This window comes from Telopea speciosissima, chromosome 5, assembly GCF_018873765.1.
Source record: "Telopea speciosissima isolate NSW1024214 ecotype Mountain lineage chromosome 5, Tspe_v1, whole genome shotgun sequence".
Taxonomy (NCBI): domain Eukaryota; kingdom Viridiplantae; phylum Streptophyta; class Magnoliopsida; order Proteales; family Proteaceae; genus Telopea; species Telopea speciosissima.
This window is the reverse complement of record NC_057920.1, coordinates 55,558,515-55,584,612: the sequence shown is the minus strand read 5'-3', so window position 1 is coordinate 55,584,612 and position 26,098 is coordinate 55,558,515. Positions and strand designations below refer to the sequence as shown.

General features: G+C 39.2%; 1 protein-coding gene across 1 annotated transcript; it reads right to left on the bottom strand.

The window, feature by feature from the left end:
• Positions 1 to 253: 253 nt before the first annotated feature.
• On the bottom strand, positions 254 to 21,123 carry LOC122662421 (patatin-like phospholipase domain-containing protein 4). Its single transcript, XM_043858048.1, has 7 exons — positions 20,543 to 21,123; positions 19,421 to 19,564; positions 8,634 to 8,706; positions 3,718 to 3,823; positions 3,542 to 3,638; positions 736 to 831; positions 254 to 643 (listed from the first exon to the last, which is right to left on the bottom strand). The coding sequence occupies exons 1-7, from the start codon at positions 21,116 to 21,118 to the stop codon at positions 467 to 469; spliced, it is 1,269 nt and encodes a 422-aa protein (XP_043713983.1). The 5' UTR covers positions 21,119 to 21,123; the 3' UTR covers positions 254 to 466.
• Between the last annotated feature and the right edge of the window lie 4,975 nt (positions 21,124 to 26,098).

Genomic DNA, 26,098 nt, shown 5'->3' with positions numbered 1-26,098 from the left:
TTTCACTCCCGTGCTGCAACCTTTTACCCTACAGACATGGTTGCGGTCGCAACACACAACTCTAGCCTCTAACCCATATCAATCTCTCTCACCAAGAAGCTGAGAATACTATATATATGGACACCCAAGTTTAAATTAAATCATATACAATTTTTTAATTTCAATTTCAAGTTCTCAATGTGTTCCATTGTGTATATGTGTGTGTGTGTGTGTTTCTTTCACTGCGTACATTGTTGATTAGTCACTTTTAACAATGGCTGCTGATGATCCATCCAATGGAACAGCCTTCACGATAGTGTTGTTACATCGAGAACTTTAATCCTATGATTTAGAATTTAGAAGGCAGTGTTTCCTTTTACCTGATGCCCATTGAAAGCATGAGTACCAAAATCCAGGTATGACTTAAAACCACCCAGAGATTTTGGATCTCATAGTGCCACAGTACCTGGATGGATATCTTCAGGTATTAGACCATCTCTGGGGTGAAGTCATCTTGAACTTGGGATCTGTTGGGGTTGCTCTGATCTTCCACTCTTTCCTCCACTGGATTATGCTCTGCCCATGTAGCAGCATCCAGATATCCGAACTCAAAGAGTCTATCAAGAATATGATCTTGTGCTGGCTCTAATGCCCATTGAAAAAGCTGAGATAATTGGAATATCAAATACATTCTCAGTAATTCACTCTAAAAAGACCAAATGATGTTGATCTGCGGATTATAGAAGATAGTATCACCTGACGAATGCTAGCCCTGCTCTCTGGGTTGCAATGTGGACTGATCCCAATTCCTTTCAGTGACAATTGATCAGCCGGGAAAGCACAAACACGAACCTGCAAATCAAGATTAAGCAGTTGAAACCTTGTGATTCAATCCATTATTATTATTTTTTCTTTATTATATAGAAGTATAAACTCTATTTTCTGAGTTTCTCCTGTAACTATTTCTTGTATTTCTTGACTATAATACCCTTGTTTAGTTTATATCTAGGTAAAAAAAAATATCGTTGTATAAAAAAGGTTATGACAAAAACTACCCTCAATGACACTCTCTCTCCTCCCTCTTTCAGTCATGAACATCGTTTCAAAACTCGGACCGGAATTGACTGGTTTTGATCCCAAGTTATATTGATTCTTAGGGGGGGAGGGGGATTGGATCAGGTGGTCCGATCCAATCCAGATCAAACCGATTCACCTAATTCCTGCAACTTAAGTAGGAAACCAAGCAGACAATCACCTCACATACCCTAAACCGCAAGGCGGCCTTCTTCTGCATCGCCTCCCTCCTCGACCTCCGTAGAATTGATGACACCACCCTCAATATCCGGTCCCCTCTCCTCTCCTACTCCCTCCCCCCTTCCCCACCTTCTAGGTCTCCTCCACCACAAGGATCCACCTTGGTCACCACCGCCAGCTCCTCCCTCTTTGACCTACTCACCACACCCCCAGTGATCCTGGCTCCACATTACGCTGCTGCATTGGTTGGTCCTCTGGCGCTGGCGATGCCTTTTTCTCCTCCCGTGGGAATTGTTGGGGAGAGAACATGCAGCTTAGAAGAAAATTTCAGGAAGACTCTCTCTCTCTCTCTCTCTCAGGCACAGCCCTTGCTTAACCTGCCATCCTCCCGTCCACATTAAGGAATAGGCTTCCACCCCACGCCTCCCATCTGTCTCTCCCCCTGCCTCTCCAATCAATTCCCTCTCTTTAGTGTCGAGAAAAACAAGCCCCTCCCCCCCACCATCCACCCACCAACCAACCTAGCTCTCTCTCTCTCCAACAGGTTCTGCTCTCACCAGAGCCTCTGGAAATTCAGAAACACTTATTCACATCCATAAATAACAATGGAAAAAGAGAGAGAGGAGCTTGTTCTCGTAAAGTTTTTTTTTTAAAAAAAAAAAACCTCTAAGGGGTGATTATGATGCATACGCGGAAGGAGAAAAGATAAAATAGTGACCCAAGTCAATCAAGTCTCCCATGACCTCCTTTCTCATGAGATAAATTAGGAACACAAGTCAATAAAGTCTATCCAAGTCTAGTCATGCCTTGCTTTCATGCATGAATATATAGCGTACAACTAATAACCAACTAAACTACCCACTAATCACTTCCTATTATAACTCCACCCACTCCTACATCCACTCTACCTCCATATAACTAACCACAAACACATAAATGACTTACATAGTGCAACTAACCCTCACAATTATCATGCACTTAACAGATTACACATCTCTGCAGCTTTGCCTCCTTTGATGAACTTCTCTTTGCTATAAATTTAGGTTTTGTAACTTTACATATTGGTATTCTTTACATTCTTTTCTTCCAACCGATTGCAAAGTTTTGTTTTCAAGAGAAAAGGATCATTAGTCTTGCCTGAAATTTTCATCTGATGCCAGCAACAGCGGGCGTGTACTCAGTAATAGGCGTCGCCGACCATGCGACTTGTGACGAGTCAGGCGGGTCTAGGGTATATACAATGCAGAGAATGGTTGCAGATGATTCCAAATGTTTAATATTTTTAATTAATTTTGGGGTTATTTTAAGTCTCAGCCAAGTTTGGGGATCAATCATTAATATTGCATGATTCTAACACATTCAAATTGGAATCGATGGGACCCAATTCCATTGTTGATTCATGTTTTAAAACCTTGCTAAAACCTTGCTAATGAAGTCTGTTCACTATCACCTTACTATATCTCTTCCCTCTTTTCCCGCCCCATTATTTTTCTCTCTGGTCATCCCTCCTATGTGCTCAAGGGAGTATATTTTGAAATGATACGGTTTCTATTATATATGGTATTACATCATCCCTGTGGTTGGTCGAGACCAGCACAACAGCATGATTGGAAATAAGAACTTGTAATGCATTACCCTGATTTTGAAACCATCATATCTTTGTTTCCCTCAATATCCAATTTCATTCTTTTCCTTTGTATTACTTCATGTTTTTCTAACAATGGGAAGAAGCTTAGTTAATCTAATTAGTAATTAGGACCCAACCATTGAATGCAAGAAGAACCCCTATGTATATTATTTTCTTCTCACTTCAAAATAATTTTAAATAGTTCAGCATGATACATCATAGGTAGATAGAGATCATGTGGGTCACCGAGTGGGAATCTGAGTAATGAGAGATGGAGAAATCGTTCAGGTCTGACATTTACTTTTATCCCATCCTTATAACATGGATGCTAGTCCCCTAAGAGAAACACAACAAATTTTGTTCATTTTTCTACCCAGATATGTCATTGAAGTGAGCAGCATCAGATACAAAAATACACTAGCAAGCTGAAAGTAGTCAAGTTGAAAATGGAAGCTATCACCAATAAATAGAACATTAATTGTTGATTCTAAGACTCAACATGCCAAAGGCATAAGATGAATTATTTTACAAACACCAAACTTTTCAGAGGCTTCTTAAGAGGCACAAATGGTGATCTCTGTAGCATAGTGACATGGTACAATAGGCAACCACATTTAAGAGGACTCTTAAAAAAAAAATAAACTCAGCATATATAGTATATCAAAATCTAGAAAAACATACCGTATGAGCCGCAGATGTTGGTGGCATAAACAATGTCAAACCACCGTCAACACAAAGTCGATTCCTAAACATTGTTGCAGGGCTTGGCGCAAGATACCTGCACCAGGCTGAGCTTTCAATTCATTTATCATCAAGCATATGAAATTGCATACAAAGGCCAATCAAGTTTTAGATACCCTGGGACGAAGGAAGAAGTGATGACTGCATTAATGAGATCTTCCTTGGAGTCAAACTGATCCACAAGTAAGCCTTTAGGCCTCCATAGAATCTGAGTTACAGCAACTACAATAAAAAGAAATTATTTTAAGGAGTTTGGATGTAAAATCAACCAATGCAACAGTTGTTCATGAGCACTAATTCCCCTTGCTAAAATTTTTTGTCATAGTTCTACTTCCGTATGTATATTGAACAGAATAGCTTTTCAGTGTCAAGCCTCTAACATATAAATGAGCACTGAATGGGGGATTCTACGGATGAAATGAAACGGTTCTATGATGCAAGGATAAACTATAATATCCAATACACAATAGAAGTGAATTCTTCAAAACCTGATAATTTTTATCATAGTGTACTTACCTTCAGGGATTTAGTTCACGGTATCATTGCCGGTATCAGTCACCCGCCGATACCGATACCGATACAGATTGGCCGGATCAGATGATTTTGCCCCCAAGATTCCTATATCTTTTTTTTTTTCCCTACATATTTTTGTACCCAAGGTTTAAAGTATCGGTATTGAGTATCGTATCGGAAGGGTGATTTTAAGAGACGTATCATATGGTATTGGAGAGACGCGAAATATGCTAAAGATATGTATGGACATAGTCAAGAAACGTATGGAAATGCATAGCATATGCAAAATACAATTTTGAAGCAAATAAAACACTATAAATAAGTAAATGTAAAATATATCATGTATAAAAAGGAAAACAAAGTACGACAAGACAAGTGCATTCAATTAATATAAAAAGATGAGATTTCTTACATGTACTAATACCAAATTTATATAAGGTATCATATCAGTACCTTTTCTTTTTTTTTTTGGTAAGAGTATCATATCAGTACCTTAAAGATACGATATGTAACGGTTAGTATCGGCAGATACGGAAGGATACTTAAAACCTTGTTTGTACCACCATTCTGATATCGGCCGTGCAAGAAACGTATGGAAATGCTTAGGATATGCAAAATACAATTTTAAAGCATAAAACACTATAAATAAGTAAATATAAATATATCATGTATAAAAAGGAGAACAAAGTACGATGAGACAAGTGCATTCAATTAATTATATATAAAGATAAGGTTTCTTACACGTACTAATACCAAATTTATATAAGGTATTATATCAGTACCTTAAAGATACAATATGTACCAGTTAGTATCGGCAGATATGGAAGGATACTTAAAACCTTGTTTGCACCACCGATCTGGCGGCCATGGCCGATCCGATACCAAGTCCTAAATCCATGCATAGTACCTTAAAGATACGATATGCACTATTCAAGAGGAAGAAAACTCAAAGAAACCCCAAGGATTAAAAGGATGAGGGGGGAAAAAGATGAAAAGGGAAGACCACAACCCTACGAGATAAAATAAGACACATCTACCAACTTGCAGCCAGAACGAACACCTAAAAAGGGGGAGGGAACCTGAGCCAGCACAACCTACAAACAACACTGCCTCCAGAGTCCTCCAACCCAACCTCTCACTGCAAAAAACTCACCCCTTTAAACTCATTTGCTCTCTACACCTTTGTCCAACCATGCCCCTTAATGCAATAATTTTCAACCATTGGCAAAGCTGCCAAGTTTATGATGCAAGAGTATACCTGTAACAAAATCTCAGACCTAATCTCACAACAGGATCTCAAGAAACAGCAAACCCAAAAGTCAAAGGCAACAAAAAAGCCAACCTTCTCAGATGAAGGTCAAACTTGGGATTTCCAACCCTCGCGATGAATAATAATACGCACCCTTCCGACCTCCCGTACTCCCAATGGACAGATCCGTTGAGAGTACACCTCTTATTGATTGACACTAACCCTAGATCCTTGCCCCTGAGAAATAAATCAATACTTGCTGCTCGAGCTCCATCATGTCCTATTTACAACCCAACAAAGTAGGGGTTCTACTGGAACCGAAGAAACTATGTCAAGCCAAGAGCATCATTATTCCTTTAGAAAATGGTAGATGTAAAAATCCACAACGGAATCAGGGGAAGAATTGGTTTGTAGGATCCTCTTCTTATCAACGCTCCTCAGGAGCTGTATAAAACACGATTGAGAGACCGTATGATCAGAACATTTCACGACCGGAGCTTAAAGAAGTAGTTTTTGCTCCGTCTCTGGGGCATGCCATAAGGTATCTATCTAGTGCTCACCTAAACCAATGTAGCACTAGGGGAATCCCAATACCAAACCCTTGGCGCATCTGAGTTTCGAAAGCAATCCATTAACCAACAGGAATGGAACAAACATGGCAATGGTGGTACACTAAGATGAGAGTGATTGGTTAGGTATGATGCAGAAAAGAGATGGATCCTGCGGTTCTCATATAGAACCTGGTCCACATGTTCGTCCAAGACCAGCACCAAGCCAAGCCCAGACTTTGTGGATAGGCTGGCCAGGACCTGGCCTGCTGAGTTTATTTTATATGGTTCTTTTTTTGGCCTACTTGGGTCCATTATTTTGGGACAGTTGTTGGAGAAGACTTTTGGTATTCTTAGTGTGCCTTAGAATTTCAAGAGTTAGTTAATTTTCTTGGTTTATGTTTTCTATGTATGGGAGATAGGATCAATGTATTGGAACTCCTTTTCTTGTTTGGAGTTCTAATAGTGCATTTAATACTTTTTTATGTAACCAAGAGGCCACAACAGCCTGTTCCCCCCCCCCCCCTATATAATGAAATTCGTGAGTTGCTGTTACAACAACCAGAACATTGTGAAAAAAAACCCCTCCCGAATGAAACCCTTGTGAGATACAAGTGTTGTGGGACTCAGCAAACCCAGGTGGGACTCCTACGGCTGGTAGACTGGTGGGACTCCAAATCTACAACTTATGTTTCTTCATCTTCAACCTCAAGCTTCCCTCAACAAAGTTACAGCAGCACCTTTTTGTTGCTGGTTAGCATCAATCCAACCACTTACAACTTCACCTTTTTGAATCTGTTCATATACCAAGTCCCTGCAGCCACCCTAATCAACCCTAGCCGAAATCTTTTCCTTTTCCTCTCTTTCTGTCCCTTCAATTCCTAACCTGAAACACTTTCAACAAAACCTGAACCGAACCTAAAATCTGAACCAATACCTCTCACATTATAGACCCTCCATCAACCTTCATCATACCTACCCATAACCCAATCAAACCAGATTCATATCAGAACCCTCTTCCAGATTCGATCTTGGCTTGCTTACCCTCTCGGGTTTGCATCAAAGTAACTTGAAAGTAATTAGAGAATACCGACTCAGGATAGAAATCTGGGAAGAATAATCAAACTGAAATTAAATCCAATCAGACCAATAGAAATCCCCCAAATTCAGATCGAGTTCTATCCTTGATATGAGCTATCTAACCCCCAAATATTGAAGCTGATCGGATGGCTAATTAGGGAGTAATTAAATCAGCAAAATCTGAAACCCGAACTCACTGAGTTAAGAGTAATTTTAAAGTAGCACACAAACCACAATTCAGAACAGCACCAAATTGGGTCGAGTGGAGGTCTGAGGTAAGTCTTTGATTCCCCAAAGTTTGGGTGAAATCAGATCAAGGGTTGGGGTTTAATCAACGAAGTACAAACCAAGTACTATATGCTGAAATAAAGTGGAAAACAGAGTATGCACAGGAACTTTAGATCTGGAATTAAATTCTGATATTTACTTACTTGATGACGGTTGAACATACGATGAAAGAATAACCCACCCTCTTGATATCAGATAACAAACACCAGCAGCAACAATGGTTCTCGACCAGAATTCAAACATACACAATACTTGGCGGTGGAATAGAGAAAAAGGGAAGAAGAAACCTATTGCAGGTACGGGTATCCCACCCAATCTGTCTCTCACAGAACTTTAAGGCCATTGGGCATTGGCAACTTAAACTTTCAATTAGTCAAATCATATCTGTGGCTTAAGCCTAACATTGCTTATATAGACTGGAAAATAAACTCCTAATCAAATTATAAAAACTGAAATACACTCCTACTAAGAATAGGAGTGCTTACAACTTAGCTGAAAATAAAAACGACTATTAAATAACTTCACATACTTCTACTAGGAATGAAAGTAAAGCTAATAAGCTACTAATAAGCCTAATCCCATATGTCTATCTTGTAGGCTTGTACCCACATTTTAGGCCCATTAAAGTGGCCCATTGCAAAGAAAACACATGGAATCAAAGGTCCAATACATACATAACCCATCCCAAGACTTATTTCCAATAAAATAAACCCTATAGATGACTTCTCTGCATCAGTCTAATTTCACATTCATGCTCTGGACATGATACAAGTCAAGCTTGGACCAACTTCCAGCAACTTCTCGTCGACCTTTTCTGATTCAATGTACCTGTCTCTAATTTCTAAAATTTTAAAAAATCAATAGTATAATCATGACCTTTATCCAAAACATAACCAAGTTCCGGCTAATTCCATGAGCTCACTCGGGAATTAACAGGATTTTGGTATCAGTGTCCAAAAAAAATGAAATTGAGAAATTCTTTTCAAGGACCAGCTAGAAGTGATCCTAACAATGTCATTGATCTAGGTAAAATATCTAATTCCATTTTTAAATAATGAAAATGTAAGAGAGTTCCACATACACAGGACCCTACGCTACACTGATTACAGCCAAACAACAAGCTTACATAAGCCCAACAGAGAGAATAACAGAAGTTCAACATGGGTAGCTGCATCAAGACCAGTTAGCCATCCATTCAACTGTTCCTTTTTGAAAGGGCAAGATACCCAAAAGAAATTTGCAAACCAATAAATACTTCCAAGCATCTATATGATTCCAAGCATATCACCATGTCATAAAAAATCATTTTTAAGCGAAGGCAAGAAGAACATCAAAAGTAGAAAAACAAACTCACCACGAACTCTTCCATTTGACCTACTATGAACATCATCAGGCAGAAACTCTTGAAGAATATTTCTCAGAACAGCCTGGACAAAGAAACATGGAACAGATTACATAGTTGCATCTATATTTAAACACTAGGATGCTCTTCATTTCCTTAATGGCTATTAAGGTGTGACAGATCAATTATCTAAAGGGAGTATCTAAATGACACCTCTATAGATGTATTTAGAACTTGACACCTATTAATTGTCCTTTGTTTTATTTCTAAAAGTTCCTTACGGGTATGAAAGGGTTTTCAAAAATAATTTGAAAGTGACAAATCATTATGTCATCATCAAAAGGTGTCATTAGCATGCAAATTTTTCGAGTACACATGTGAAATGACAATACTTACACTCATTGGAAAAATATTGTATGTGATACTAAAAGGGCAAAAAAGTAAGGATACAAATTGTTCAACAACTTGAGGGGTGTCAATATCGTTTGCGCTTACGCACCCCAGATTGGATTGGATGAAAGTAGTACGCGCCAATTTTGGAACCACATGGATGATTTAGTGCAGGGTGTTGGCCAGGATGAATCGATTATTATTGGAGGTGATCTGAACGGACATGTTGAGAGAGAAGGTAGAGGTTATGAAGGTGTCCATGGAGGCTTTGGGGTTGGGGAGAAACTACGAGGGGACTTCAATCCTAGATTTTGCGGTAGCATATGATCTATCTATTGTGAACACTTTCTTTGAAAAAAGGGAGGAGCACTTGGTTACATACAAAAGTGGAAAAATTACCAGAATACCAGTCAAATAGACTTCTTCTTAACTAGAGGGGTAGACAGAAGGTTGTGTAAAGACTGTAAGGTTATTCTTGGGGAGTGTCTTACCATTCAACATAGACTGGTGGTCTTGGATATGTGTCTCAGTGCCCTGAAGCATAGGAGGAGGGAGCCAGTGTACCCTAACATAAGATGGTGGAGACTAAAAGGGGAGTCCTTACAACAGTTGCATTGTCATCATATCATATTATCATACCGTTGTCATGTTTGAGTTCTTTACATGTACGTACAATTACAGCTTTGATTATTTCTGATCTCTCTAGAGGCAAATTGGGCACTGCTTCGACTTATTCCACCAGGAGGGGTTCGAACCCGCGACTTCTGGCATGACGGACCAGGACTCTAACCAACTTAGCCATTTCCCGCCGAAACGCTCTATCAATGACATGTGGCCAAACAAGGAAAGTGGGACTTTAAGGGAGACACCAATGTGATGTGGAACGAGATGACTTATACTAAGAGGGTTGCCAAAGAAGTCCTAGGGGAAGCAAAGGGTAGGCGTTAGGCCCCTAGGGAGACTTGGTGGTGGGACGAGGAGGTCTAAGCAGACATCAAGACCAAGAAAGAGAGGTTTAAGACGTGGCAACGAACTAATGATTTAGAAGATAAATTGAGGTATAATGAGGCCAGAAACGAGGCTAAGAGGATGGTGGGGACTGCTAGGGCGAGGAAATATGAGGAGCTCTATGATCTAAACACAAAGAAAGGGGAAAAAGCTATTTATAAAATAGCTAAAATGAGAGGAAGAGTAGAGATTTCGACCAGGTGAGATATATTAAAGGGGAGGATGGAAGAGTGTTGTTAAGGGATGAGGACATTGTGAGGAGATGGGATGAGTATATTGGTGAACTACTAAATGGAAATAGTTCAAGTTTGATTGAACCGAATGATTGCGGCCTTATTCATCAAGACACTACTCATCATAGATATGTTCGAAAGGTTGGTGTGGCGGAAGTTAAAGAAGCCTTAAGAAATATATAAGTGGGCAAAACACTAGGCCTGGATGAGATCCCAATACAGGTGTGGAAGGCCCTAGGAATTTGTGGGGTAGTTTGGTTAACCAAGTTATTTAATAAGATTATGAAAATAAGGAAAATGTCAGATGAATGGAGGAGAAGCATTGTAGTTCCGATATACAAAAATAAGGGTGATATCCAGAGCTGTAATAACTATAGAAGCATTAAACTATTGAGTCATACCATGAAACTTTGGGAGAAGGTTATTGAAGCCCGACTGAGCAAAGAGACTCATATCTCAAAAAATAAATTTGGTTTTATGCCAGGTAGATCCACGATAGAAGCTATCTAGCTACAGAGGAGGGTCATGGAAAGATGTAGAGCTTGCAAGAAGGATCTCCATATGGTTTTTATGGACTTGGAGAAAGCCTATGATAGAGTTCCTAAAGATTTAATCTGAAATGTTCTTGAGAAGAGAGCATAGTTGTCATGGCGTCGCCATGGCGTCCTGGCGCTGGGAGAGGTGGCATATCGAGCTACGCCATGGTGGATGTAAATATATCGCTCGATATGGCTTCCATGGCGACGCCATGGACGCCATACCACGATATGTTGGCATATCGGTCGATATTTTGACAAGTTAATCTATATTTTCAATTTTTCATACTTTCATATACACTAATGGATATTAGTTACACTTTCATGAATTAAACCATAGTGGCATAGTATACTAGTAGTAGTGTAGTACACTTTCATGTTGATTTTTGATGTTATAGGACATATATTATAGCATACTAAATGACATTAAAAATACGAAAAATAAAAAATTAAACATGGTCGACATGCTCGCCATGGCAACGCCATGGCGGGCGACATGTCGATATATCGACGTGACACCCTTCCACCGACTTGGATCGCCGTGACGCCGTGACAACTATGGAAGAGAGGCGTGTCGAGTAAATATGTAGATGTAATTAAAGATATGTACGAGGGTGTGGTGACTAGTGTGAAATCTGTGGGAGGTCAGGGCAAGGCATTCCCAATTACGGTTGGGTTACATCAAGGATCAGCCCTAAGCCCTTCTTTGTTTTGCGCTTACCATGGATGAATTAACCAAGAACATCCAAGACGAGGTATTGTGGTGTATGCTATTCGTTGATGATATCGTTTTGGTGGATGAGACAAAAGCAGGGATTAACGCTAAGTTAGACCTGTGGAGATCGACCTTGGAAACAAGAGGTTTTAAGATTAGTAGAACAAAGACGGAATATATGATGTGTAACTTTAGTCACATTATGATGGATGATGACTTGGAGAAAATTGCGGAGAGAGAGATACCACCAAGTGACTATTTCAGATATCTGAGGTATATCATACACAAAGAAGGTGACATAGATGATGATGTTTCACAAAGAATTAAAGTAGGATGGATGAAGTGGAGAGGTGCGATCGGAGTACTATGTGACCGACACATTCCTTTAAAGCTGAAAGGAAAGTTCTACAGGACTGTTGTCTGACCAGCTATGATGTATGGGGCAGAATGTTGGGAGTAAAGAAGAGCCATATAACGAAGCTATGTATTGCAGAGATGAGGATGTTAAGATGGATGTGCGGCAAAACTAGGAAGGATAAAATGAGGAACGAATGTATTAGAGTTGATGTGGGAGTTACCCCGATCAACGACAAGCTTCGAGAATATCGTTTGAGGTGGTTTGGACATGTACAACGGAGGCCTGGGGACGCCCCAATAAGGAGGAGTGATCTGATTCCAATTGAAGGAGCTAAAGGAGCTAGGGGCAGGACTAAAACGACAACAGGTGAGGTTATGAAGAATGACACGCTTAGTCTGTGTCCTGTGCCAAATATGACCTCAAATAGCCGAATTTTTCCTGATATCCCGAACTATCCTTTTTCCTCTTACTTTCATCTTTTATTCTTCATTTCTCACCTTTCTTATCTCATTTCTTCATTTTTCTTCTCCATTCCCTCTTTACTTTGTTTTGAAAGGATCCATGTAGCCGATCCCATTTAGTTGGGATAAGGCTGAGTTGTTGTTGTTGTTGTTGTTGAGGGGTGTCAAATCAATAAGAAAGTCCCTCATCTAAATCAAATATATTTGGAGCTAGAGCTCTCCACTGTTTGAATACTTAAACATCCCGTGGAATGCTATGAATCTTATTGCTAGTTTATGTATTGCCAACAAATACACATTGTTTTGATAGTTGACTAACTATCTTGTAAGATTGAAAGCCAATCAGGCGGGTCGTCCATATGACAGTTGCTAAACTGAAGCACAAACTATCTAATTGATTGACTTCAATTTTGTTGATTATAATTCAATTTAGCCCTAGAATAGAACATAATCCCAGCACATCCAGCATTATTTTCAACAAATGGCAGAAACTTTGAATAAATCTAAGAACATAAAAATTCCTAAAAAAATAAATTCGCTTCCCCTCCCCCCCAGCATTCCCAAAAAATAAAAATATCAGAAAGCTATGATACATATTGTATACAAATATATGAAATAATTCTACCCCCACCCATGGCCCACTGATATCAGAATGATAAATCATTGAACTTTTTCTATTGTTCACCGTGTATTTTCTTTTCCCAATGCAGTGCAGCCTATTATTCATGACCATCAGCAGCAAGGGGGAAAAAATCTGCTTGCAAAACCTTGTTATTTCACAAACTTGTATTAGACGTTTTAATATTTAGCCTTTTTATGAAATAAAAAAGAGAAATTACAAGATTACACAAAATCAGGTTTCCCATTACAAAACTATCCACATACTCTTTGGGTTTACAAAAATACACAATATTAGGTTTGGGTTTACAAAACTACCAAAAAAAATAATTCTTCCTCAATCATGTATGTTTTTGGACTGTTTTACCCTTCCACCTTCCCTTCACCGATCACCATATCTGCCCTGCAACCCCACCCCTGCTACCCCCTCGCAATTGCAGCATCTACTGTCCCTGGACTATCATCCTCGTCATCACTCTGATCCTGCTCGCAGCCATTGCCGCAACATCATATGGGTCCCCTACAGCCCCCATCACCCCACCTTCTCCATGATGTCTTCTTCGGTCGTCTTCTTCCTCCCGCCCCAGGTGCCCCCACCGCCAATTCCTCTTCTTCTTCCTGCAACACCATCTGGCCCCAACCCCTGCTAGAACCCAACCCACCTTTCTTCCTCTTCTTCTTCCTCCGGCATCTATCACTTGGAGCAACCCATTCACAGTCCTGCACTCTGCTAACCGCTCCTCACACCTGCCATTGCAGCCCCACCATCGCTAACTACTTCTCCCTCCTCATTGCTGTCCTGCACACTGCTGCTTCGCCCACCACTGTCTTGTGCATCGTACCACGACCCACCATTATCCTACACGTCGCACCCACCCTGCTCTTTCTAATTTCTAGTGCCTTCTCTTATTAAATTACCAACATCTTTAAAAATATCCTTTGCAAAGTTTCCAATTATCTTTCAGTAAGTACATCTCCTTTCTGTATGTTTTTTTCTAAAGCATATTCATGGTACAAAGTGAGACCCATGATCCACATCTCAAAAATCATCACCATGCACTGACAGGCTCACTAAATTTTTCTACAGAGAAGTAGAGAAATCATTTCATTTTGATCTCAGGACATGGTTTGTTAAAAAAGTTAATACCATATGCTCTATCTTTAGTATGATGGATTCAAAGACGTTTATATATGATGCCGAAAGATATTGAAAATAAGAAAATGACTGTCTTACCAAATTACAAGTGCCAATAATTTGGGCTTGAAAATGGGAATGGTTGATGGGTCGATTGCTAATAATAACCAAAGAGGGAGGTGACAAATGTATAATTATTTCATGACATGAACCAATTTGTTGGGCCATTAATAGATCCTGCTTTCATGCAGCAGATTTAATCAAACAGTAGGAGATGATGCCATGCAGGTACAATTGAAGAGGCTAAAAAAGAAAACAGCCTAACATAGATGTAATTTTTGAAGGATCTAATTCTAACCTTCCCAAGATCAAATTGTGGAAGAAAAGAAACAAAATATTACTGACATTGTGTGTACTATCCAGCATGTATTGCGATTTCAACCCTTTTTAATCACTAACTGCATCGAACAATGCATTTAACGACAACAATATAGCTTTATCCCAACTAAATGAGGTTGGACAAATGCTTACACATTTAACATTTACAATATTTTGAGGGTGGGCCTTGGTGCAAGGGTAAATGTTGCTCCATTGTGACCAAGTGGTCATGGGTTCGAGTCTGGAAACAGCCTCTCTGCGAAAGCAGGGGTAAGACTGCATACATTATGATCCTCCCCAGACTCCGCAGTGGTGGGAGCCTCGTGCACTGAGACTGGGTACGCCCTTTTTAACATTTTCAATGTTTTGTCTCAGGGTTTTTTTTTTTTAAGGGGTTGTGTGTTGGCGGCAACTAGTTTCTGGAGAATGACTAGGATCCTAGGAAGGCTTTTTTGGTTTTTCTTTTTCTTGGTGTTTGATAATTTTTTTATCGTTCCCATGGCCAAGAAAGCTTTACACTCTATTATGATATGCATGAGCATACAAAATATACAAATCAGCCCCATAATACGCCTTGCATCATCACTAATGCCATCATATCACAAGGAAAGATTTTTGCTCAATGTTTATTATATATATATCCCAACCCCGTTTTGAGCTAAAGCATCCACTGAAGAGTTACTGCTTCTTGGTTGCCAAAAACGCAAGATGTTCCCCGGATTGCATAAAAACCTAGCTCTTGGAATCAGGTGCATGAGCTTCCAAGGGACTTCTCTATTATGAGAGAATCATTGAATCACAAAGGCTGAATCACCCTCAACGATAAGATGGGTCCATGGATGTGTGGATAAATCAACAAGCCTTGATAAACTGCCTTGATTTCCCCTATATTGGAAATCCCCACACCCCTTTCTAGTGGGTCGAAAGAGTGCAGTAAGTATGCTTTCCTTATGATCTATATGAATTCCCACTACTCCTGATGGTCTTGGATTACCTAAATTGCTTCCATATAGGATCTAGAATTCATAGATGTGACGGGTGGTGAACATTCTGTCATGCCTCACCACGTCCTTTATCAGCAAGGTTCAAATACCTGATTGATGATGTGTCTGAGCATGGCAAAGGATTATTCCCTATCAAGTACCATAGAAGCCAGATCTTTCTTCTTCAGTACAGGTAGGAACACTAGGCATCTCTTAAGAGATTAATTAGTAATATATATTGAATAAATATGTAATTTCATTTGTCTCAATAAACTTGTACAAATGTATCTTACCTTCTTTTAATTATATAACTAAATATGAAAATGATAAATCATGTAATAAAAATGGCGACTTATTACTGTCACAAAGGTCTATTATTTTTCCAAATGTCACAAGGTATTTATTCTGCCACCTGGACAGATGATATGTCCATTCCGGCCGTTGGATAGAGAGGACATGGTCTAGCTTAGCCATGTGTCAAATTCCAAAGTCTAATTCAATCAAATACACCCTTTTGTATCCACACACATCCCGTGTATGTCCATGCATATGTACCGGTAGTCTAGACATTAATATGCACTTCCAACTTTAAATGAGAACAGATGGTTTAGATTTTAAAAAAAACATAAAAATGGATGTCTCAAATTTATCTTGTGATTTTTGAAAACACCACCTTCCATTGTTACATGGATAACTATCCAATAAATTATATGCAAAGGGAAATGGATATTAGCTTCCAACCAGCAATGCACAGAAGAGGAGATCGATAACCAGAGCAGGGGGATTCATTACCGGTTATAAAAATGAGAATGGCCAGACTCATTATCCACGGATTAACAACTTGCATGTTCATTCAATAGTACGGGCTTCAAGTTAAAATCGTTAAAAGTGTAAACATAATAGGGGAAGTCCCCCTATCGTGGGGTGTGTGTGTGTGTGTGTTACATAGTTGTTTTAGGTTTATGTATGTTTGTGTCTTTTAGTTATTTATTCAAGTTGTAAGTTGTAAGTTGTAAGGTGTAATTAGTCTTGGGCTCTTGGGAGGTCATAAGCGTCTATACCGTAAAATCGATTTTCGACGGAATAAAAAAAACATAGAGGGTAGAATCATAACCATAGAATTCGACCCTAATCGAAATGCATACATTTGTCTCATACACTATGGAGATGGTGAGAAGAGACCTACTAAGAGTCTAATTCTGGTTTTATTATGAAAGCATTGCTGGTCCACGATAGGGAACATCTCATCCTATTGTGTTCAGACTTTCTCTCCATCTTCTCTTATATCGCTTTCCTCCTCCTTCTCTCCTTCTCTTCTCAAGCTTGGTGAGTGCTGATTGCAGGTTTATCTGCTGACACATGGTATCAGAGAAATTTTAAATCAGTATTCACCTTTGTCTGTCTGGTTTGAGTCTCTCAGAGACCCTTCTTGTGGTTGCAGCAACCTATGCTGCTGTACATACTATACGAGACACTAGTTAATGGTTAGATGAAGAGAAACTAGAGTCTCCCTAAACATACTGCTGTTCCTCTTGATTTCTATGGAGCTATTCTGCAGCAGGATCTACTATCATCAACACAGGTTAGCGGCACTCTGTTTTTTGCTGTTTTTTGAAGAAGATTTATGGCTGCAATTAATCCAGATCTAACCATTAGGTTTGATTGAGATTAAGAGGCATTAGTGATCTACTTGAATGGATCCTTCGACTGGAGTTTGAGGCTGATTCAAGCCTCTGATATGGTATTATCACAAATCTATCTTTAAAGTAACCTGTGGTACCCTATTTTTTTTTTGCAGATCAAGTATCTCTAATTACTTGAGATCTGTCCAACAGTGTACAAGTCTGCTTACGTTTTCAGGGTCTTAAAAACCTTCCTGAATAGGTCCTTCGACCTAAGTTTCAGGCAGTGTTCAGCCTTTGATTTTGTGGAATCAAAATTCTCCTATACTGACCAGCGATGCTCTGTTTTTTTGAATTTTTGGGCAACATGTATCTTCACTGAATTACAATCTGTTTCTTATTTTAGGATATTACTGACCCATCTGAAAGGGTTTTTCAATCTCAGTTTTTGGGTCCATCTGATATCGTGATTGTTTGATTTCTGAAATCACCCACAAATCTAAGTTGGACATCTTTTTTTTTTTGGGGGGGGGGGGGGTAATAGAGTTGGTGATCTCAGAAGTCATTGATACTGATACTGATTCCTATTAATTGGTGCCAACTCTTCTATTACTACTCAATTACTGATTCTACTACTGCCAGATCAGTTCTTCTATCAGATGCAAGGTTAACTAAAAACTTGTACTAATCAATGCCTAGTTGGCTATGAAAACTACTAAAGCATTGACAAGTTAACATTTCAGCCACAGTGTTTTTCTTCGCTAAGTTCAAACATGAAAGGGTTATGCCTTCGAGCTTGTGGGATCAATTGAATTTTTGGCACTCTAGAGCCTATGCTCCCAAGTTTTATTTCATTTTGTTATCTGTTGGCTTCAGTCAAAAAGAGAGAAGTAATAGCATCTTGGCAGGCTTATTATCAGGAGCTCCTTTGATCTGCTACTTTTTTGGGGGCAACTAATAACAAAGTTTGGAAGGATACCAATTGGACAGATACACTGAGAGATTGGGAGGGCATACTTATTTAAGGATTCTTATCTGAAGCTCTTTTGTACATTCTGTTATTTTATACAGCTAAAGGCCGGTGGTTTATAGTTTTGTATATTGGGCTACTCAGAACTTCAATGAAGTCTTCATGATGTTTAATAAATAATAAATTTTCCAGAACCAAATCAAACATTGATTTTGTTGCTTTTCAGAGTCACTGATTGCACAAAATGAGATAGTAGGGCATGATTGTATACTGCATTTAGGTCAAGATCACAAACCCTGAAAACCCTAAGAGACCATTTTCATAGCTTCTTCCTGAGACAAATGGGTGTCCAATTATTCTCTTCAATAACCCCCATCTCAGTCATAAGATATTCCACGATTAATCTGAAAGAGCCTCAAACTTTCATGGAAATACTTTTTTCCTCTCAACAAATATGGCCAACAATCTGGAAGTATTTGCCAAGAGCATATTCTGGTAATTCATAAGCAAAAATATCACAAACCACTGAATATCTAATAAACTCACACAGTGACTTCACAACAAAGAGTTTAAGCCATTGATTATACGATCCAGTAATCAGAATGCATGAGTTCATGAGTCCCAATATTTTGGGCATACGGGATTATGGATCACCATGCAAATACAAAATCAGAAAATTTTTATCCTATAAATTACTTGGGTATTGATGAACAATGACACAGAAAGACCTGAACACCATCTATTAAAGTAAATATACTATAAAACAGGATAGCCTTCAAAGAGGGAAAATTTTATTTGGAAAAAAAAAAACCTATAAAATTTGCAAAAGAACTCACAATGCAGATGAACATGATCAACCCATAGTTGTCAAGGCGTCTAGGAGATCCTAGGCGTTGGAGGAGGGGAAAAAATCAAGGTCACACCAACAAGGTCCCTTTCCAGCAAAGGGCAATTGGACGCCGAGGCTACGCCTTGACAACTATGGATCAACCAATTCCTAGATGTAACAGAAGACGTAGCAAATGCAGGTATATATCTGATCCTATCAACTTCCTTGATATATGAGAATTTACTTTCACAACATTGGATACGTGGTTTTACTATTCTAATCAACATAACTTGGATATCAGCCCAAAAACACAAGGTAAATGCAAAAATTATAGCATACAACCAATATACCACTAACATTGCTCTTAGAAGCGTAATGTTATAGCCACACCTCAACATAGAGAAAATGCTACACCATAGAAAGTGATAACAATCCACACTAATTATTGATATTCATAGTAGATATTCATTGATCCTGAAGAAAGGATAAAATTTGAACATTAAAGAAGATTTCTGTTTATTTGACCAACAAATTGATAATCCAATATTGGGTTATATCCATACCCCAAGGCGAAATGCAGTTCCTCTAAGCCGGCAATCTTCAGCAAGTATTTTGGTAGCTTTTAGGGCCTCCTGCATGTTGTTTCCAGAGGCAATCACTGCACATACTATTGCACCAGCTGAGGAACCAGCTAATGGTGTGGTTTCCTGTACCACGGAGAAACTAACCAATTCATTCCAGGAGAAGGAAAATCAATCATAAATATTCTGGATGGATGGATTTGCTCCTTGAGTGCACAATAAGGTGATTGTATCTTATAACAATTTGTGGAAAATATAGAGAAACAGAAAAAAAATTCACAACTCTTTCCTTAAGGATGATTAATAGTATAATTACAGATGCACATGCATTATTTTAATCGAAAACATGTGAAAAATAAACAGTATTAAACACAGTATGCATTGTTATTGAACATTTCATTCAATCATTAACATTGGAGTTCAAAGTTCCTCGCCCAAATACATTGAAGTATACAAAAACAAATGTCTTTATTTCCACAAAATCCACTCATTGAAGATTTAATGACCGGGTACATTCATTGAAGATTTAATGACCCCATTTAACTGAGATTATCCTGACTTGCTGGGCTGTGCCTCTTTCCTCTTCATTTCATCTTTCATCCTTCACCCTTCATTTTTCTTTATTTTTTATCTTTCATTTGTCATTTTCTACTTTTTCATCCCTCACCTCATTCCCCGTCCCTCTTTCTCTTATCTCTTCATTCCCCACCCCCCCTCTCTTTTTTCTTTTCTTTTCTTTTTTTTGTTTAGTCCGCAGTTTTCCCTACTTTGTTTTGTTTGGATTCATGTAGCCAACCCCATTAAGTTGGGATAAAGCTGAGTTTGTTGTTGTTGTTGTTGTACATTTTGGCTGTTCAGTCCTCGTAAAGATAACTAATATGGAGACATAAAACGGAATTTGACCTGAAAGAAGTTAAAACCATAATTATTTCTTGAATATTCTTATGAAGTTAAATGAATTGAACCACTTCTAAACTTTCATGAATATTCTCGTCCATTCAGGAACCCCATTAACAAAAGCAATACACCCAAATTACTGCCTGCAAATATTCCATTTATAAACAAATAATTCACCATCAGAGGAGAAAATGAGCCAAATCAAACCTTGATGTATCCTTTCTCTATAAGAAACTGAGCAACACCCAGATGATAAGGGAAGAGCAACCCAGCTGCAGAGAAGCTAAATCCAGGGCTCGTAATCGTTTTCAGCTCCCTCTCTGCCTCCACATCCTTCAAACTCTGCTCCCAAATAACGCCCGAATCAACAGAATCCTCCACAACCGAATCAATCCTCTCTCTGACATACGATTCCCCCTCCAAATCCTCAGTATCCTTAAACATTGTAACTGGCAAAGAAACAAGATCCCCATTTCCATTCTTTCTCCTGATGATCCTAGAAGCGATTCCAAGGAAAAGCTCACCGGTAGCAACCGCGAAAGATTTCTTCTCTGAGACAGGGTAGTCGCTGAGCTCGTTCTTGGACTCTGAATTCACAGAGAATTTGAGGATTTGAGTTCGAGATGGAAGGTGAATACTAGGGTTAGTGTTACGATAATATTTACGATTAGGGTTTGAAATTGGTGGAAGGAAAGAGTGAGGTCCAGAGAGGAGAAGGGAAGAGAGAGAGCCCGAAGCGGCCATTAGAGACCGATACGGGGCTTTTTTGAGGTTAAGAAACATTTCGCCTTGTTCCACCTGTTTCTTATTTTATGTATTTATTTTATTAATTAATTAATTAATTAATGCAAGCATGCTTTGTTGATGCACTAGTATGAAACACGTGGTATATGACGTGGCAAACAAAAGTCATAACGACGTGTTTCTCGTCATAGATAAGATTTTGACATGTGGCATAATATGGGTCATGGATGTATTCTCTAATGATGGACGGCTCAGAAGTGCTGAAAACTCGCGCCAATGCTCCTGGTGCGTTTGTAAATTATAAAGAGGTTTTGCCGGGAAGAAAGGAGCGGGGGAACCTTACCGTTTTGTCTGTTCCATATGCACCGAAGACATGATGAATTTGTTATGACACAAACATTATTTTTATTTTTATTTTTTATTTTTTTTTGGCCAAACGAACAAAGAATTGTATTAATGAAAAGGGGCGATGTTCTCTGTGCCTCAGCGCAGCCTGCGCTCAGGTACATTGGGGTGAGAGCAATGACCATCCTGCCTCCCTGCACAGGCTGCCCATGTGTCTGGGCGCAGGCTGCGCTGTGCAATGAGAACATTCTCCCTAATGAAAATGAGAAAAGTAAGAACTTCTCCCAGATAAGAGAGAAGGGATTACAAAGAATATAGGGGCCTGACTCCACCACACTGTAGACAAACACAAAAGAGAAACACCTTTTGCATGGATATGAGCCTCCTTGTTGAGACTTCTGGAAATGTAAAGAAAACCTATACTATCAAAACAGCTACAAAGACATAGAATATCCGATACAGTCAAATCAGTAGCCTAGTCTGAAGAGGAGACAGAATTTTTTAAACTGCCAACTAGATTTCTAGAATAAAAAAACCAGAGATGCAGCTTTGAGGAATTGAGTGAAAAAATCACAAAACTGATTGCAATTGGATCCTCTAGGATCAAACCTGAAAATAGAAGCTCTCCAAACAGAAGAGGCAAAGTCACAAGTAAAAAGTGTATATGCAATCCTTTCCTCAGCTCAAAATAATCTTCCATAAGAGATTCCGAGTAGAAGCAACTGCCTGAGCACCCGATTAATGAAGAGTTTTAAAAGCCAAATGGTAAGCTATTTTAACAGAAAACTTGCCATCAGAGGAGGGCCGCCACATCCATGTATCAGAAAAATGGGAGACACAAAGGGGAATACTCAGAATAGCCTTCACATCATTTGCAGAAAATATGGATTTAATAAGATCAGCTTTCCAGTAACAAAAGGTTGGGTCAATTAAATCAGAGACTTTATAAGTTCTCGACGAACAAGGGCTCAGAACTCTCCCCTCAGGGAGAGAGGGAACCCAAGGATCCTTAAAAGCATCAATGGAAACACCATTACCAACCTTCCACCAAAATCCCTTTTTTAGCAAATCCCTACCTTGAAGAATACTATGCCAAGCCCATGAACATGTGCTCCTAGCAGGAGCATCAAGAAAACTAGAAGTAGGAAAATACTTCCCCTTAAGAACTCTCACCCAGAGTGCTCCAGGATTTATTAAAATGTGCCACCCCTGCCGCACAAGAAGAGCAAGATTGCAAGCATGGAAATCCCTAAAACCTAAACCACCATCAAACTTGCTCTTACAAAGCGAAGACCACTTTGCCCAAAACACCCCTTTATTAGAGCTATCTTTCCACCAAAAATTCTGGAGAGCTCTATTAAGTTTATTACAGATGGACAGAGGTAGGAGAAAAATAGACATAGCATACAATGGGATACTAGTGGCTACAACTTTCATAAGAACCTCCTTCCCTGCTGGGGATAGAAGATTCCCCTTCCAACCTGCAAGTTTGTTGGTGACTCTCTCAATAATACTGCCAAACAGCATTTGTTTGTTCGTTCCAAGTTCAGATGGCAAGCCTAAATACTTCCCATGGTTGGAAACCTCCGAGACGGATAAGGAAGTAGCAATCATTTTCCTAATACCAGTCGGAGTATTGGAACTAAAAGTGATACTAGACTTGCTGAAATTTAATTGTTGTCCAGCGGCATTACAGTAATTCTGTAAAATCATGCCAATAATATCACAATCCCTTTTGTCCGCCCTTAAAAAAGAAAACAGTCGTCCGCAAAGAAAAGGTGTGAAATACGGGGACCCCTCCTACTTGTTTTAACACCCAAAAAAGGCCGAGAGCTCTCAGCAGAAGCCAAGTGAGATAGTTGTCATGGTGTCGCCATGGCCCCGCCATGGCGTCCTGGCGCTGGGGGAAAGGGCATATCGAGGTCCGTCATGATATATGTATAAATATCGAGCGATATGGCTTCCATGGCGTCGCCATGGACGCCATACCACGATATATGGGTATGTCGACCGATATTTGAACATTTAATGTATAAAAGTCAGGTTTATATATATATATATATATATTTTAAATGATTTAATAACTTAGATGTTTTTTCGTTAATGTGTATTGGAGGTGTAACTTGAAATACACATTATCATAAAACTTAAAAATATTAAACATAATAACTTATACCCTAATGGGGGGAAATAGAAATCGATATTTTTTTTTTCTTGTTTCTTTTTTCTTCTTTGCTTGTACAGTCACAGAGACAGGGACATAGTCGAGAGACAAAGGGGGGAGGGATTTATTCCAGTCAGTGCTGTAACCATAGTCCTCTTGGTTTTTTTTTATTTTTTATTTTTTCTTCTTCTTGCCTTGCAACTAGCTTGCTTACAATCGTAGACCTTGGGACTTCTTGCCTTGCAGTTGTAGGCTTCCACATAGACAGAGAATGTATTTTTTTTTCTTCTTCTTGCCCTGCACAGTGCACACATACACACAGTGTCACACACAGAGACAGGGAGAGAGTCGAGAGACAGAAGGGGGGAGGGATTTATTATAGCTGAACTATCTCTGTTTTTTGTTTTTTTTTTTCCTTCTTCTTACCTTGCAGTTGCAGGGTTGCACAGTCACAGAGAAGGTGTTTGTTTTTTATTTTTTCTTCTTCTTACCTTGCACACAGGCACACAGGCCCAGGCCCACACATACACAATTACACTTACACACACAGAGACAGGGAGAGAGTCGAGAGACAAGGTGGGGAGGGATTCAATAGTTATTACCGCCAGTAGTCCATCACTATTCACTATTCACTGTTCACTGATTTAATAGTTATTACACTTTCATGAATTAAACCATAGTATATTAGTAGTACACTTTCATGTTGATTTTTGATGTTATAGGACATATATTATAGCATACTAATTGACATTAAAAATAGAGAAAATAAAAAATAAAACATGGTCGACATGCTCGTCATGTCGATATATCGACGTGACACCCCTCCATCGACTTGGATCGCCGTGACGCCGTGACAACTATGCAAGTGACAGGAAAGAACATCTTGGCATAGGTTAAAGAGATAAGGGCTTAATGGGCAACCTTGCCAAAGCCCACGATGAGGCTTGACAGTACCAATCACACCACCATTGAATTTAATATGAAATTCAACAGTAGAGACACATTGCATTACCCAATTAACCCAAATCGGATCAAAACCCATGTTTAGTAAAACTTTCTCAAGGGAAGACCACTCAATCCTATCATAGGCTTTACTCAGATCAAGTTTAAGAGCCATTGTACCACTTTTACCCTTCTTACAATGCATTTGTTGTAAAACCTCATGTGCAACAAAAATATTATCAAAGATTGCATGTGAGGGGATAAAAACACTTTGGTAGGGGCCCATCAAACTATTAAGGAAGGGTTTGAGCCTATTGACCAAGCATTTCGCTATGATCTTGTAAGCAACTGAACAAAGACCAATTGGCTTGAATTGGCTAAGTGTTAAAGGGTGGCTAGTCTTGGGGATTAAGGTAAAGGCCGTTTTATTAAAATCCCTAAGCATGAAGCCATTAGAAAAGAACCGCCGGACAGCATTAATGAGAGCAGGGAGGCACCGTAGCAGAGTTTGGTAAAAATGATCCGCGCGCGGCTCATCTTCTCGTTAGAACGCCCTACCATGACCAGGATCTACTACTCTATTTAATTAAAAATCCAACATTACCGCTCCATGGGCCCCAGGGCCTATAACAACCTAATGAGATTGAAAGAATCTACCAGGCAAACCATCCAAGCCAGGCGCCTTATATGGTCCAATTTGAAAGACAACATTTTTAATCTCAATTTCAGTCATGGGTTTGCATAGCTCAAAATTCTGGGCAGAACTAATACGATCAGGAACACATTCAAGGAAAGCATCAGAATTCACAGGATTGGAACTAGTATAACATTTAAGAAAAATATTCAAGAATATGAGACACTAATTCTGATTTTTCAGAGATCCATCTCCCTGAACTATCCTGCAAGCTGGTAATCCTATTAATTTGTTTACGCTGAGAAGTAGAAGTGTGAAAAAAGGTTGTATTTCTGTCTCCAGATTGCAGCCATTTGATCCGGGATCGTTGAGCCCCAAAAAAGCTCCTCTTGCTTCATAAGAGTCTCAAGTTTACCACAGAGAGAAGCCTCTTGAGACCCTAATTGAGCACGAAGAGGGTCTGATTGAATTCTCTCAAGCTCATCTTTAACCCTACAAATTTCTATACTAGCATTACAAAACTCCTGCTTGCTCCACTTTTTCGGCATGGAACTACAAAGCTTCAATTTGTGGTTAAGTTTATAAAGAGAAGAGCCCACAGGATCAGCTTGCCAAGCCTGCCTAACAATATTTACAAGGTCTGGATGCCCCTCCCATTTGGCCTCATATTTAAAAGGAATACCACACTTCCAACTCCTAGCAAGAAAATTAACAACCACAGGAGTATGATCTGATCCTATCATGGCATGCCTTTTAACGTCAATAGTATTGAAAGAATGAAGCAGATCACTGTTTCCAAAAACTTTATCCTTCAGTATGTTAGCATTATGACACTAACATTAACAGACTGAAAATTGTTGATCAATCAGATAATAGTTAATTGGAAAAATTACTTGTATACCCCTTGTACTATGGCTCGAATGCATGATACACC

Bases quoted from the DNA above. Each gene is read 5' to 3' on its own strand.
- LOC122662421 (XM_043858048.1), bottom strand. From the start codon at position 21,118: ATGTTTCTTAACCTCAAAAAAGCCCCGTATCGGTCTCTAATGGCCGCT. The intron at 3,824-8,633 runs GTGAGTTTGTTT...TTTTTATTGTAG, and splicing joins GTCAAATGGAAGAGTTCGTG to TTGCTGTAACTCAGATTCTA. The intron at 832-3,541 runs GTATGTTTTTCT...CTTGATTTGCAG, and splicing joins CAACATCTGCGGCTCATACG to GTTCGTGTTTGTGCTTTCCC.